This window comes from Ochotona princeps, chromosome 1 (genome assembly GCF_030435755.1).
Source record: "Ochotona princeps isolate mOchPri1 chromosome 1, mOchPri1.hap1, whole genome shotgun sequence".
NCBI lineage: Eukaryota > Metazoa > Chordata > Mammalia > Lagomorpha > Ochotonidae > Ochotona > Ochotona princeps.
In genome coordinates this window covers 87,053,364-87,070,609 of record NC_080832.1, presented here as the reverse complement: position 1 = coordinate 87,070,609, position 17,246 = coordinate 87,053,364, and the positions used below count along the sequence as shown (strand labels likewise).

General features: G+C 36.5%; 1 protein-coding gene across 2 annotated transcripts in view; it reads left to right on the top strand.

Annotated features, from left to right (window-relative positions):
- ADGRB3 (adhesion G protein-coupled receptor B3) overlaps positions 1 to 17,246 on the top strand; it is a 726,224-nt gene that overhangs the window by 281,342 nt on the left and 427,636 nt on the right. For both annotated transcript variants that reach the window (XM_004580472.4, XM_004580473.3), the window contains 2 exons: positions 2,327 to 2,491; positions 2,921 to 3,085. In XM_004580472.4, coding sequence (XP_004580529.2) covers positions 2,327 to 2,491; positions 2,921 to 3,085 — 330 coding nt within the window. The remainder of the gene's footprint in view (positions 1 to 2,326; positions 2,492 to 2,920; positions 3,086 to 17,246) is intronic.

The following is a 17,246-nucleotide window of genomic DNA, read 5'->3' as shown; positions in this document are numbered from 1 at the left end:
AATAAATCAGAAAAAAAGCAAAACTACTTGGTAAATCTTGAGTTTCATTGTTTTCTTTCAATAGTGGACCTTGCAAACAAAACTGTTTACATCTAAAATACAAATTGTCCCTCAAATTTCTAATTAAGTCATTCTGGAATTTTACCCAAAGTAGAATATGTGCATTGTCAAAAAGGACTGAGCAAGTTATTACTAAAATTTATTAATTTAAAGGCACTAATTTTTAAGCAGTGGTGATGATGCACATTCCTCTTCCAGGAAAATATGCTGGACAAAGCATTTTGCCCTTTAGATTCTCTCATACCTCCTTAACTTTTTTGAGAGGTCTTTTTTGTTCCTCACAGAAATATGTTCTCAATACTCACACATTATTTTTTTGAAATAGATTGTAGGATACAGAGCATGAATCTTACTGTTAGAAACCCTTCTCAATGCTTAAAATAGTAGGGATTCATATTGCAACCTCAATATTTTGTTTTAATATAAAGTAAAATTCTGAAGTGAAAAACATAGTAATCTTTAAAGCTGAAATAGAGGGTGGATGAATAATTTATAATATCCTTTTGGCTCATCAGAATTTTCTTTTTATCCTGGAAAATGTGCTACATGAACAATGAAATTATATCAGAATTTTTTATATAAAGTGTGATGTTAAAATCTTCTGAGTGGAATGATTAAATTAACATTTTGGCATGTTTAAGCTCACAAAGGATTTATTAACTACAATTAGATACCTACTAAGCAACCTCGTTTTTAATAGATACATATGTGGCTTGAAATTAAGTTGAAAGTATCTATTCGTATTCTGCCAGACTTTCTTGTTTGCTTGGATGGACTTTCATAGCAACATTAGCTCTGTCTGAGCTTTTGATTAATAGTGACTTTCTTTTTACTTGTGATCAGATTTGGTTACTAGCCATAAAATGATATTGGAAAAAGTAGACAGTGCAATTATAATATTCATATTTTAGTATATGCATTCAAACATACAAATACTTTTCTTAATAAATCCTTTACTTCGTTCTGTGTTTTGGCACGTGGGATAAACCTTTGTCAATGGTTTCTCCTTTATCTAAATTATCCAAATCTAACCATTCCAATTTTAATATAATTATTTTCTCAAATAGATATGACCTGTGTTTTGGAAACTGGAATGCTTCATATTCCATTTTACAGTGCGATTGATTTAACTTTTTATTTCATTTTTTTTGCTTGTAAATGTACTAAATTATAAGATTTTTGAAGTTTGAAGTTACATTCATCTTATCCATCTTAACACCTATTAACATCTGATAACTAACAGATTCTCAAAAATAATTTTAATTAGTTTATGAAAGAACCTCAATTTGATTTTTCAGAAATTCAGTGTATTTTACACTTTGATCATCATCATCAATTGGTTCCTAAATCCTCTATTTCAGCTCTGTTTCAGCCAGTTCTTCATGAGATCCTGTTGCCAACTCTGTAGTAATTTTTTAATTTTTCCAGATGCTCCATCAGAACTGACCCCCCTTCCTAGCTCAGGCTGTTCTCATTTTTCCCAGAATTTCTTTCTCCATGCTCTGTTAGGTCTAATCATAAATTCCTCCACTGAAATCCATTAATGTCTCCTTAATGATCTGAGAACTGTATACAATATGTAGAACACAGCTGACAAAATCCCTGCAGAATCTGGCATTCTCCTTCTTGTCTACCTCTGCTAATTCTATCCAATCTTCTTTCTGGATTCTGTATGCAATGGCCAATTTTCAAGAGTGCCCATGTTTCTTCTGCTGTAGGATTTTTGTTAACGTCAGTGTGTAATGTAAGTTAGCACTCCACATTTTGTCATTATCCATCAAAGTCACATGAGACTTCAGTTGCTATAAAAGTCTCTTTGGGCGCTCTGACCTCTTTCCTGACAGCGTTCTGAAATTATCCTTCGCAACGTCACTCTGTACTCGGTTTATGTAGCACATAATTGTTTATTCTGAGGGGTTCCTTGTTTCAAATATGAGTTTTACTAGGTGTCAATTAGGATTTATTTTGTTCATTGCTCTTTGTATCCATCTCTAGCCCAAAGCTTTGCATTATTGTGTAATAAGTAAATATTTTTAAAGAAATAATTGAGTCCAAAAATATAATGTATTTATAAGAGGAAACAAAAAAAAAATAAGGAAATGCTAGTTTGGGAAGTAATGATAAACCTCAAGCCAATGTGGCCTTCAGTTTTTTCCATTGAGTGTACCAATTGACATTCATTTCCAGGCAGGTTCTAGACTGCGCTTCAGTGCACTCTTCTATTCTAAAAGATCTCCTTACACTGTGTCTCCTTGTGCTTTGGCAGTTGATGGACAGTGGCAGGAGTGGAGTTCGTGGAGCCAGTGCTCAGTGACATGCTCCAATGGGACACAGCAGAGAAGCCGACAGTGCACTGCCGCTGCTCACGGGGGCTCCGAATGCAGAGGGCCCTGGGCAGAAAGCAGAGAGTGCTACAACCCTGAGTGTACAGGTAAGGCCTATGATCACCTGCCACACGCTGAACCAAGTCAAATAGTAATGGAAGAATGATGTAATAGTTGTATATTACCTTTAACTGAAGGTTATTATACTGTAGCTTATTTTGTATGCCATGCTAACCAAGTAACAAAATTCAGGAGGCTCTAAGATTAAATATCAGTAAAATTGTTGAGGCTTAGTTCTAAACTTGAGCGTTTTTATAAGTAAGGTTTTATGACTATTTGGAGACCAGGACACACTCATGTATATATGTGTACATCATTATACTCCACATGTGAGCAGTAAATCAAGTATCTGAAGTTTATTTATGTGGGTATGTTAATAAAAATTGAGGGGGCAGCGATATCTTTAGAGTAAAACAAAAATCCTTAAAACAGTACACAATATACTACTGTCATTCTCCATGACACATTTCTTGCAGCCAATGGTCAGTGGAATCAATGGGGTCATTGGAGTGGATGTTCCAAGTCCTGTGATGGCGGCTGGGAAAGGCGAATAAGGACTTGCCAGGGGGCAGCAATAACAGGACAGCAATGTGAAGGAACTGGTGAAGAAGTGAGAAGATGCAGTGAGCAGCGGTGTCCTGGTGAGAAATACAAACAAAAGCACAAATTCTCTCCAATGTAAGAATTTTGTAACCTGAAAAACAAAAGGATTTTTCAAACATCATTAGGGTTAGACATTGTGGCACAGCAGGCAAGTTAAGCTACCCCTTGTGAATGCCACGTCCATTATTGAGTGCAGATTCGAGTTACAGCTTCTCTGCTTCTGACCCAGCTTTCTCTTGGTGCATCCTGGGAGGCAGGATATGCCGACCTAAATGCTTAGGACCTGGATGGACCCCTGGATTCAGCCCGGTCCAGCCCTGTCTGTTTTGGGTGTTTGAAGATAATTAAAGGATGGAAGATAACACACATGCACGCACAACTGCCTCTATGTTTCTGACATTCTACTTTCCAAGGAGGTGAAACTAAATAAATATTTTAAAAATATGTTGCCATTATTGAAGGATAATACTTCCTCAACTAAGAATTGTAATAAGTGGCAGTTTGTTTTTATAATAGGTGAAGCATCTTTTGTTTATGTATCATAGAAGAATTCTACAGAGTTTTAAAGTTGTTGCAAAATGACACTGAAAAGTACCTGCTAAATAGTAGCAAGACCAATTATGGGTTAAATCAATTAAAAGTGTCTTTCTGCCACGATTTTTTGGAATATTTATTTATTGAGAACACAAAACAAATCAAAACAAATTGGCTAATATTGTATGAGGAATAAAACGATGAGTTTAAATAGTTAAATGAGAAGATATGGAGATAATGAAATTCAGAAAAATTTAAGTTAACTTGTGAACTAATCTCACTTTGATAGATGAATTTAGACATTTGCATTTATTTTCACTTGTCTTGTTTTTTACTGTGAAAATAAATTTCCATGAAGAACACTTTCAAAAAATGAAAGTATACTGTTTTCATTACCAATGAGGAGTGGAAATGCTGTTGCATTAGATTTTACATAAAAAGATCTGACCAGATTATGGATAATATAGTTTTAAGAGATTATCTAGAACAGAGGCTCCTTCCCACTTTTATAAATCCTGCAAGATATTACTAGTGTATTGGGAACTTAATAAATAAGTGAGAATCAGGTTTTAAAATATGCATACGTCCCATAAGATATGACTAGTACAGTGAGACCTCAATAAATAAGTGAGAATCGGGATCTTAGAATGATACTGTAGGCAAATAGTTATAAATATATTAAAAAGGTGATATGATGAAATATTTAGATTTCATAAGCATTGTAGAGGAAAGTACTGATCTTAAAGAATTCAAAGACCCAGTTGTAGTCCAGTTGCTGTTAGTGACTCGTGAGGGACCTGTGGCGTTTTGTGTGAAGAGTTACAAGATCCTTGACCTTCCTTTCCAGCTTAAAAGTTCATGAGTTCTGGTTCCCAATTTACATAATTGGTTCAAGTGAGGGGAAAAGAATATGTTCCTCAACATATTTAAGAGTCAAAACTTGTTATTTCCCCATAATTAGAATCCTGATGATTTCTTGAATAAGAATATTAACAGAAACTTGATTTCAGGAGTAAGAAGATTTTTCAGAACTTGAAAGTTGAAATTAGTTTTGTTCATTCTTAAGATCATTTGAATTCAGAATGATAAGATGGAACTTGCATGAAGTATTTTGATGAAAATCATACCTATGCAGCTTAACACTGTAGAATTTCTCCCATGCTGCCTAAGAATTAAGAAGCATTAAACAAAAACATGAGAAATTTCATTAGGACAGTGAGGCATGATTAAATGAGGCCTTTTTTAAAAAATATTTGAAGTTGTTTAAGCCCTTCTTAGCATACTAAGGTTCTTAACTGGTCTTTTAAAACAGTCTTTCATCTGTGTATAGAGAAGGAAGAGAGTGCTGCTGAAATCAAACTTACAAAGATTGCCACCTGCTGTTTGGAAAATATTTTACAATCCAGTTTATAAAAAGAGATAGTATGCCTTTTTTGCTTGGTGTGTTTGTAGGATTTCATGATTAAACGCAGACTGAAAAACTTATCACATAAAGTTAAAACACTTTTGCTTTGCCCCATTGTTTTGATGTTTTTAACATTTTCATATTGCTATATAAGCAACTTGAATAACTGATGTAAAAAACTACAAATTCTGAAATATATACTTTTATAGTCAATGAATTTTACAATTTCCTAAATAACCTACAAAATAATGCTTATATAAGAAATAAAAATAGATGTATATACCAAGCCTTTGACCTTTTCGTAATCTGGTCTTATGCACAAAAATTGCTTGTCCATCAAAAATTCTGTGTTATCAGTTAACTTAAAAATACCAATGACTTCAGAGAATATATAAAAATAGAAGTTTTTTTAATGTTTGTCTCTCTTGTCTCTGAGAGTTATTCATTTATTTTTATAAGAGAGACAGAGAGAACCTGGTGCAATAGGCTGGTGGCCAAATTCTCGCTGTGCATGTGGCCCCATCCCATGTGGTTGTGTCTCTGTTGCTACACTTCCCATCCATCTCCCTGCCTGTGGCCTGGTAAAGCAGTAGAGGACAGCCCAAAGCCCTGGGACCCTACACCTGTGTGGGAGACCAGGAAGAAGCTCCTGGCTCCCATCTTTGGATTGTCTCAAATCCAAATGTTGTATCCACTTGGTCAGTGAACCAATAGACAGATTCTCTGTATCTCCTTCTCTATATATTTGCCTTTCCAATAAAATAAATGCATGAGAGAGAGAGAGAGAGAGAGAGAAATATTCTGTCAGATTACCATTAAAATCAGCACGAGGCTAGGATAAAGCCAGGGGCTAGAAGTTTCTTAACTGTCTGCTGCTTTTTCTGGGCTTTTAGCAGGGAGCTAGTTTGAAGTGGAGTAACTGGGATTGAACCTGAATGTGAGATGCTGATGTTCAGGCACAGCTTTATACACATGCTGACTCCTAACACTGAAATTTTTTTTCTTCATGTGCAGTCATATTGTTATTTTGTCAAAAGAAAGGAATTAAATTTTTTGCAGCAAAATAAAACTGTCGTTTTTGTCCATTAACCAGTGCACTTTCTGAAGTGCCTTTGTGATTAGGAATATGATGTTTTTAATCACAGCTATCAAATTCCTTCACATTTGCACAATAACAATACAAATTGAGAAAATGTTCAAGTTAGTGTGTCATTCATTACTGAAACATTTTCTCATTGTGTCAATAAAAATGCCTAATAAATGTTATTTTATTTTTTGTTTTAATTTATTTGAAAACCAGATAGATAGATAGATAGATAGATAACTGATTAGCCCCCAAGTATCTGCAACTTGGGTTGGACAAGGATAAAACCAGGAGCGGAAACTTAATCTGGGAGCTCCATTGTGAATGTCTAAGACCAAACTAAGGGAGCCATCATCTGATAACTCAAAGTGCACATTAGCGCTTTAGAATTATGCCTGGAATGTGGCACAGAACCTGAATTCAAACTTAGGCATCCCAATTGGTGCCTTAGTCATTGGAATTAAACATTTATTTTTTAAAAATAATGCTACTTGGGAAATAGGATAGAAAACAATATGGAAAGTTGTTACATGTCCTTAGTTTTCAACTAATCAAACTCACCAAATAATATTTTCATTTATCTCAGTCTCATTATGTAGGCATATTTTGAAGGGTTAAAATGTTAGGAGGGTAATATCACTCCTGATTTTTGTGACGTAGCTAAAAATTAAAACATATAATTTATAATTTCATTTTTCCAGTATCTTTCTGTTTACTATTGTTCAGAAGAAAATGGTTACTGCTGGATTAGCCTAAGCAAATTTTCTGGCTTCCTGTGGCTCTACTTGATCTGTTCTCAGCTGGAACGGCTTTGTGTTTTCTGCAATTCCAATACTAGGATCCAAAGCACTTCAGTCATCAATTGCTAAGTCTGAATCTATCATTTGTATGTAGGTAGCACACCTAACTTAACCATAAGATTTCCTTCTTTGTATGTGGTGAATAAAACTGCAGGTTCAGACAAGCCTGCTTTGTCTGGGAACACATGAAGCAGCACAGCCCTCTCATAAACGAACCCGATAATAGCAACTTAGGCCAGTACTGTCAGAATTATTGCTACATATATCTCTAGCTATTCCTATCAAAGGAGGGCAGCAGTAACTTTGGTGATGCAAAACTTGTCTTAAATAATGCAATGCAGACGTATTTGAATGTGACACTCTGTGATGTGAGTTACCCATCCTTCACTTCGGAGAAAAGATATTCAGGGATTGAGTATTCTTTATCTGTGTAAGGTTGCTCTCCAACAAGAGTAACTTCATTTAGTTTTTGAGTTGTTTCCAACTTAGTATCTGAAGAAAGAATCACAAAGCTTTCCTTTGTGCTCCTATCTTTATGAGTACCTCCTGTCCTTGACTGAAGCAGTGCCCCTGAAGTAGCGTACCTAGGAATTGCCTGGTGTGCTTGCAACAGTACAGATTCCTGAAAAAAAGACTGCCAACAGCTCTAATTCAACAAGCATTGGGTGCACCTGAGAATTTACATTTCTAACAAGGTCTCAGTTAATGCTTGTGATGCAGGTATACGGATGATCTTTTGAGTTCCACTGACCTATAGTAAAATAACAGTGATGGTGATATTAATGTGATGTAATTAAAATTGGAAAGGGATATATAGATATTCCTCCACCTCAGCTCCATGGTGAAAGTTGACATAGCATCCCAAGTGAATTATGAAATTTTATTTTATCCATGCTTCTTTGTAAATTATGAGGTTTTGTTTGTAGAATTAGTTGATAATGAAAATACAGACAATTCCATTCAAGTCTGTGTAGTCAATTAATTTTTCACCCTAATACTCTTTAGCGAAGTCATTTAAAGACAAATAGGGCTACTAGCTAGTCGTTGTTGACAAACAATGATGCTGTAGCTATTATCTATCTCTCAGTTCTCTACTCCTCATTTTTCTAACTCTACAAAGAAAAGATAACTACATGGATATAATTTGGACAAATTTAATACAAAATTATGCACAACAGTATCTTCTTACATATTACTTTTACCATCCACATCAGCTGTCTTGCTGAGAAGGGATATTATACTCTAAGGCTTTGCAGCTGACTATTTAATATGAAACTGTATAACATTGGGCTTGGGGTGGAGTCAGGTCTCATCTCACACTAATTTTTTCCTGAGATCCCATTTAGTGGAATTGGTGAACTTAACACTTTTAACAAAAATGTTTTTGTCTTTTTTAGAAGCAAATTTAATGTTAGACTCTTTAAAATTGTTTGGAGTGCTTCACTTTAAGGGTAATCATTATTTGAATCCCAAACACATCACTTTTAAGTTTGTGGTTAGTTTCTAAAGAAAACAGACATATTGAATGCTGGCAAGGAAGTTGACATTTTACTAATTTCACTATAAATACAAGGTAGTTCATCAAAGCCAGTCTGTTAAAAAGCACCTGTTCCATTGGAATTTCTGTTTTCCCCATATCAGTTAAAACAAATTCTTTCACTTAATGTTTTTGGACAAAGCAAACAATGTCACATTCAAGTGTTCACACCAGTTCTTCTCCTAAAACAAGCCACTGGCTCAGTGTCGACAGCAGGTGGCACTACATATTGACTTCTTTCATATTACATGTATTTGCTTGCAAAGTAACTTCAGGCTTTAAAGTAGAGACAAATAAATCAGAACTTGAAGACACCCAGTGAGAGAGAGAGTGCACCTGTTATTTAATAAGTATCTGATATAGTATCTGATTCTCCAAAGTAGTGACACTGCATTTTATTTCTTTCTCTAATGTATGATTTTGGAAAAAAGTGAACCTCATGAGGAGAACTGAGGAGAGCTGCTGAGGTCTAAGAGAGTCAGCTGGTATACCACATAGCACTGCGTGTTTGTTCTTCAAACCTGTCGCTATGGAAATAATCATATCTGAATTTGTCATAGCAGATTGTGCATCAGATTTGACTTTCAGAAAGTGCCTCCCAGCCCCATGGCAGAAAGAAAAATAATTTTGTTTTAATCTTATATTACTCTACCGTGTCCAATAAGACAATTGACAGTGCTGATCTTTTCCAAATTGAAACATTCAATTAGCACCTTTTGACTAATTTTTAAAATGTCTTCCTTTCATCTTACATCATTTTTATAGCAAAAATGCATGAAGATTTTTATGAGCCAGTTAGAATTGTAAAAATAAAAATAGTGAACACTACCCCTATAAAGGGGAGGACTAGTATTTACCAAGGCTCAGCATTTGCTGAGGCATTAAACCTGAGTGTTAGTTCTTGATATTAGCATCCGCAAGTTTTTCTTACTTCTTGTGTAATGGGATTCTTCTTGTGTATGTCATTGGGATTGACCCTAGAATTCTGTCCAGAGCTCCTGTTCTGCCCCCTCTCACATCTACCATTGCCTCTCTCTATGAAGAACAATTCCACATTTTTGTTTAATCTCGCAAAATGCCTAATAAATCTTTCCTTCCCAGGAACACACACTGAATCTCTGTGACATGAGGAATGTTTCTGTGTGGTGACCAAATTTTTATATTATCCCAAGTAATTCTTCCTTCTTGCATCTGTTTTCGACAGATGGATTCAACCTCCATCAGTTCTCTTTTCTCAGCATTACCCACTAGTGAGGGAAGAACAGTACAACATGAAGAGCCTGGAATATGAAGTCCAGCAAAGTTTAATTCTGAGAGTCAGTATTGTCACTTGTTAAATGGAGCAGTGGTGGGGGAGTTGGCAAGTGTGTGGCACTCTGATTAGGATGCCTTTTGAGACATCCTCATCTCATATTGGAGGGCCAAGTTTGAGCTCAGGCTCTGCTTCCAACTCTGACTTCCTGCTAATGTGCTCACTGGGAGAGAGCAGTTGATGACTCAAGTACATGGATCCCAAGTGTGTGAGAGACTCAGGTTAGTTTCTGGATTCTGCATTTGGACTAGCCCAGTCCTAGATGTTATAGATGTTTGGGAGATGGACCAGCAGATGGGGAAATGTCTGAATACCTGTCTGTGTCTGTCTCTGAATTTCAAATAAGACACAAACAAACAGAATTAATTAAACAGCTAAGGCAGAGAGTTGTTTCATATTAATTGGCAATTTATGTACTCCTTTCCCTCATAGTAGTTTCTGATCTCTTCTACACAGGTTTATCTGACTGTTCTCCCCATTCATAGGTATAGTTATGTAACGTACTTGCTCAAAAAGCTGGCATGGCTCAGACTATAGTGAGATCCCGGAGATTGACATGTCCCCAATCATAGTGTCTTCTAGCTTTCTAGTGCTTTCTCTGTGTGCATATAATAGATCCATCTATTTATATATCATATAGGCAGTTCTATATATCTCTCATTCCTGACTCCAAGAGCAAATATTCTCTCTTAATGCTGCTGTTTATTGTTTAAATTGTTACCCATTTGGACTCTTTCAGTGTCTGCCCTCTAAATTTGCCTGCTGACACAGGAACATCTTAGAAGCCCAGCCCTTCCATTAAGACCTGTTTCTTTCCTTAATAATTCTCATACATCCCATAATCTCATGCTTGCTCTTTCTGGTTTGAACCCTATAAAATTGATCTGTGTTTCTTTTATTATGTTTAAGACATTATTACAGATGTTTATGTCATATCTATTAGCCAGAACTCTAACTCATTTCAGAAGAGCAAGCTACATTTAGCCTCTGGTGTCCATTCCTCTGCATTGAGCCAAGTTGAACATGATAGGTCACGTATTGTAAATTGTGTAACTGGACTAATGAAAACATTTGTATAAAAATATGAAAATAAAAAATTTGCAATGACTGTAATGGCAGTGCTGTACATATTGTAATCTCTTACTCTTTCAAAGTTCTATTAATTAATTGTATGGATAAACTAGCTTATAGACATTTTATCACATATGCATTATAAGTCATAGTATGATACTATTTTCATTACAATAAATGAGATGTTGGAGGTAGGAAAACATGTGGCAACTTTTTTATTTTCCACAATATCAGCAATAGCACTCCTAGGAATATATCCAGAACACTTGTTTTATGAGAAACCAACATGCACTCATATGTTCATAGCAGCACAATCAGTAATTGCAAAAACATGGAAGCAACCAAAATGCCCATCAGCAGAGGATTGGATAAGAAAGCTATGGTTCATCTACTCCATGGAATACTACTCAGCTATTAAAAAAAAAATCTTACTTTTAATGCAGAACTCTTCAGTCCCATAGATCCTTGCAATTCTGGGATTGGTCATACGTATGTTCAGTGATTCATTAGGCCTCCAGACAGTTCAGAGGGCAAGAAACCATGATCAGTGACCTCCAGTCTTGAGCTTGCCTGCTTATCAAACTGTGCCTCCAACTATTAATTTTCTACATGTGCTAGTACTTGGAGTAGGCCAGAAAGCCCTGCTAAATTCAGCTGCTCCATAAGTAATATGAATAATAAACATGATATTATGGAAATCTTTTTATTAATTACATTGCATTATGTGACACAGTTTTATAGGTACTGGGATTCCCCCCTCCCCTACCCAAACTCTCCCTCTATGATGCATTGCCACAGTTCAAGTTCAGTTCAAGTTCACCCTCCCCCTCCACCTTGCTGCATTGCCAGAGTTCAAGTTCAGTTGAGATTCTTTCATTGCAAGCATATACCAAGCATAGAGTCCAGTATCTCATTGTCCAGATAAGTTCAACGGTTTCTTGGGGAGACCATCTCTGGTCTGAAGGTAGAGCTGGCAGAGTATCATCCAGATCAATTAAAAGCTCCAACATGACATCAGCAACAATTTATAATATTATGGAATTAATTGACATAGTATTGAGTAACCAATATGTTAAAAAAAAAAGAACAAGTTCTTAACCACATCCTGTGACTATTTCATTGACATTTCAATTTTAGTTTATATACAACCGGCTTCTATACACCTTAAAATGGCTATAGGGTACTATTCAGCTGTCTCTTGTCTATTTTAATTTTAGTATTTAGCATTTTATAGCGTTGAAGCATAATTTTGCTGAACCTGGCTTTTTTTTTTCAGGAAGTCTAGGCTGGCTTATAACTCTAACAAGACATATGTCAACAGTTTAGGTGCAGAACAGTTTTAAGGAGGAGTGTGCAGAGAAATCTTCAATGCCCTAGTGAGGAGTAACTAATCTTTGTGTCCCATCTAGTAAGATATAAGTGAATTCACACTGACCGTTTCCTGTCTGATTCTAGACTTTCCTTGTTGTTCTCTATCTATTCTAGATTTTTTTGTTTGTTTGTTTATTTGGTTATTTGTTTGTTTTGAGGGGTTTCCGGAACGATCCTTATGGTCATTGCCAGAGAGGGTGTAGACCCGAGGTCAGTATTAGACAATAGTTAAACTACAAAGACATATAGGGGGAATCAAGAGTGATCCTGACAACCTCTTAACAGGATGTCATATGTAAAGAGCGGGGGCGGGGGACCCTAGAGCGGAGCAGGAGGACAGGAGGAGGCTTGTATCCCAACCCTGAAGACTCCCGGATTCTCACCAAGGACTATCAGTATGAGCACCAAGGACTACAACCCAGCTACCAAGGAGACCACGGGGAATTGGAGTGCCCTTGAAAGCCAAGAACTCTGAGGTCATCCACTCCCACTTGAATCTATCACATGGGATGGAAGAAGTCCAAATCCTCCCTCGCAGTATACAAGAGCATCAGAACAACAGCCAAGAGCCCTGAGCAGTCCGCAGAAACAGAACAACAGTAAACTTCCTTCGGGACTAGGAAGGGGAGCTCTCTCTGGTCCTCGCTTGTTTCCAACCTCGGGTCCACATCCTCTCTGGCTATGGAAAATTTTTGAATGCACTCAAATATCAAACTTATTCCAATTCAGTGTAGTAAATCATTACTTAGGATTATTTCTCAAAATTATAGTTATTATTATTAACTTTGCAATATATTAGAACTGGAATTACATTTTATTAGGTTAAGTATGAAATTAAACAATAACAATACAAAGTTTGCTAAGTCTAGAAGCTAAGATACTAATGTCACATTTTGAAGTACCTGGATTCAGTAACTGGTGTGGACTCCTGACTGCAACTTCCTACTAACACAGAAATTAGAAAGCAGTAATCATTTTTCAAGTAATTGGGTTTCTGCTCTCCATATGGGTGATCTGCATTGAGTTCCTACCTTCAGACCTAACCCACCAAGACCATCATGAGCATTGGGGGAGTGAATCAGAGGGTGGGAATGTTCTGTCTCTGTCTTCTTCTTTTTTTCTCTCAAACAAAAACATTCTAAGTTAGCAGGCACTACACACTATTTACACTTAGGTTCATGGTTTGTCGACTTTCAAATCTTTAAAAAAACTACTTTCACAAATAGATTATAAAAAAATCTCTTACTACTCTAACAGAAAAAGGACTTTGATCCCTATTGCATAGATTTATCTGAGAATTATTTTAGCTGTTTGGTCTTCATCTGCTTCTTTTCCACTGACAGTGCTCATGCTCATACCTCTGCTTTAATGGGAACAGCAATCTCATTCACTTTCTGAGATTGTTATGAGAACTTGATTAATTGAATATATAATGCACTTAGAAGAGTAACTAACTCATAGTGATTTGCAAATTACTGTTATGATTATATACTATATCAACTTGAGAGATATAAAAAGCATTTCTATATGAGGAATGCTGTGATGAAACACACTTCACACATATTCTTTTTCCATCCAACCTCCCAGCAGCAGGGATTCCTCACTTGAGTGGGTTCAAACCCTAGAATTAGAACTGTGAACAATGTCAACATAGAGACTGATTACGCTTATTTTCCTCTGCATTCCCCTGCACAGGGAATTCCCAGAACGCAGGAATTTATGAATTATCAGCAAGTGAGACTTAGGTGGGGTCAGCAGAAATGCACGTTTTCCCTTTTTAAATGTGCTTCAGGGCTGCAATTTAGAATCTGTTTCTCTTCATTGCTGAAATTCTAACATATGGAGTAAAAACTGATTTTCCGCATCCAGTTGATTTAAGCTCTGTATAATTTCTGCTGTTTTTAAGAGACAGAAATCAGTTTGAGTAGACAGATTAACAGCAAATTTCTAGGTAATTGCTACCTGTTTTAAGGGAGAATGCTAACTACATACTTGTAACTTCAAGTACAGTTGTAGCTTACAAATGAGTTTTTATATTTGCACTAGCAAGGGCAAACTGTGTGATCTTTCACTGATGAACAAAGCTGCTATTGCATTTTGCTAGGGCCATAAATAAGAGTCCATATTCCCACAGAATAATATATTTTTCTTTTTAAAAAGTCTGAATTAAGTAGGTATTTTATAATTTATAAAATACACACAGGTAATAACATTAAACAGAAAGAAAATCTGCCGCCATTTGTGTTTCTCTGCTGAGCTTTGGCTCCATATATCCACTGACTTTTGGGTAACACCTGGCTGTGTTCAGATATCTCAAGCCCAACAATATTTCAGCACCTCATCCTCTAACGTATCTCCATCTCATATGTTACAGCTCAGGAGATTAGCAAGCAAACATTCTGGCTGGAAATTTGATTTTCATCTTTTCTTTGTCTCTTCCTACCTCATATATTCTGTCAGCCACAGAAGTGAGTTAATTTTCCTCTTAAACAGATTTTTTCATTCATCATTTTTTAAAATAATGGTTACATGGTTGATCAGGGTGGGAAGGATCAAAGGTTTAGGGAAAATTGGGTGAATTCATTGCTTCCATTTGCTGTTTCTTCTTGTTGTTCCTGGGGTAAGGAGAGAAAAATAAGGGGAAAACCACTCACGACTTTTCATAAATCCCAGAATTCAGGGATGAGTTCCCGCCACCTCATATCAACACAGAGTCTCAATGATTTTTGAATCCATCAATTTCCTATTGTCAGCCCCTGTGACTCGACACTCTTTCTCCCAGGGAGATAGTCACAAACCTTCCTGACTCAGTTCTTTTCAATCCAGTCTCCAAGCTACAAATGTAGTGTTTATGATTGTATAATAAATGTCTCTTGCCCTTAAGATAATCCAAGCTTTCTGATTCTGACATCATTCATTAACCCTGCTTGCTTAAAAATCACCTGCTGCTGCTGATTCCCAACTATACACAACATCTTCTGAAACTTCTCCAATTACTTACACGTATCCAGTTGTCTTTGCTCCATATCTTCTCAGGTGTGATTGCAAGGAGCACTTTTCCGTCCTCGTAGGTGAGCTGCCATTTCTCCTTCAGACCTCAGCTATGACATCCCTTCTGGAAATCTCCCAGTGACATGCTTTCCCCTAAGTACTGCTACATCAGCTAGGATATTTCAATCTTAGTAGGCATCCCTCTGTACTCTGATTCCTCAGATTGTCTTCCTGCTCATCTTGGGAACTGAGCAACCTGCCTTCATGTCCTCACACTGTTTATGTAGTGTTCAACAAGCTGATTGGTGCATTGCTCAAGCTCAGGAAGTGCTTGATGATTGAGGAGGACATAGAAGGTTCTTACTAATCAGGACTTTATAAACCTAGTATAGTAGAATTATTATTTTGATGCCTTCTTTGTTTTACTTTTGCATATGTAAACATAAACACAACTATCTTATGGATTACTTTTTTTAAAAAATTGAAAAGTCCTGAACTGGATTGTAGCTCTGAATCTGATTTTTCCGCCTGCTTTTTGTCATTTCTGTCTTTAATTTTTCTCCAAGAAGCATAATAAATCAAAATATTCATGAACCTACAGTAGAACATCTTTAGGTTTGCAACTTAATGTTTTTTGTTTTGTCTTTAATATTTTGTGTTTGAAGACCAAAATGAAGAGAAATCAACTTTCATTATTGAGTGCTGTTAGTGCAAAAACTACCACATAGCCACCTTCTTCCTTAACCAGAGCTAGGATGTTTGTAGGGAACATCAGGAAATCTTATACAGAATCCCATTAGAGATTACTCAGACCCTTCAAATCAGCATTGTGAACTGATAACCTGGAAACTTCTTTTCAGTTATTTTTAAGATCACTATAGTACCAAACTTCTTTTTTAAAGACTTTATTTTATGTATTGGAAAGGCAGAATTACAAACAGAGAAGGAGAGAGATATCTTCTACCCACTGGCCCACTCCCTAAATGGCCACAGTGGAAGGGAATGGGCCAGACCAAGGACTTGGGCCATCCTCCACTTTTTTCTCAAGCACATACACGGTCTTGGATCAGAAGTGGAACAGCTGGGACTTGAACCAGTGCCTACATAGGATGTCCGCAGTGCAGGCTGTAGTCACAGCACTGGCCCCTGTAACTAACTTCCTTCTCTCTTTCTGTGCCTAAGTGGACTGCTTGCTTAATACCAAATCAACTATCTCTCTCTCCATCTCTACCTACTCCACCTCCCCACACACACATTTCAAAACACAATGTTCTCATTCTTTTTCACACTCATCTTTATTGGTAATTTTAATAACTAGGATAGTTGAAAACCAAAACTTTATCCAAAGCAGGCAAATAAATTAATAGCCTAGTATGTGGACATTACAAGATGGCAGGTGCTTAGGAGAACAGAAGAGCAGAAAAATGGGCCGGAGAGTCAGATGATGAGGGAGTCATTGAAAAGAGATTTGAATAAGGGCTAAGGTGGTGGCAATATGAACCACGCAGAGGTTTGAGGAGCGTGAGAAAAGGTATCCCAGGCAGAAAGAACAAGAACATAAGCTGTGAGGAGGAGGGTGCTTGAAGTATTGAGAAGGATCAGAGATGTGTGTACCTAGTGATAAAGCAAAGAGGAAAGTGACAGCTGAGGCACAGAGGACCTTGTGACTGAGAGCTAAACATTGTCCCTGTAGAAAAATATAAAATCCAATGCCAAGTATGACTGTTTTTAAAAATTCACACACTGAGCCATATTTCCCAGCAGGTAATTACTACTTCTGCACACCTTGATTTTTGCATTTCATCAGTTTTAGTTAAAGTCCCAGTAAATGCTTCAGCCTGCTGGGTCATTATTGCCATCTAGTGGTGAATGTTGGAAACTATGTGCTCATGGGAGTTCAGCTTGTCTTTTGAGAAGCAAAAATCTTTTTAAAATTGAGGTTCATACACGTAGTTGAATACTTCCAATCGATTGAGATAACAACTTTAATAGCTGTATATGCAGTTGGCAATGTGTAAAAATATTTGGGGGAAAATACATCATTTAAGCTATTTTTTAAATGAATAGAAATTTTATCCAGATGAAGGAAGAGCA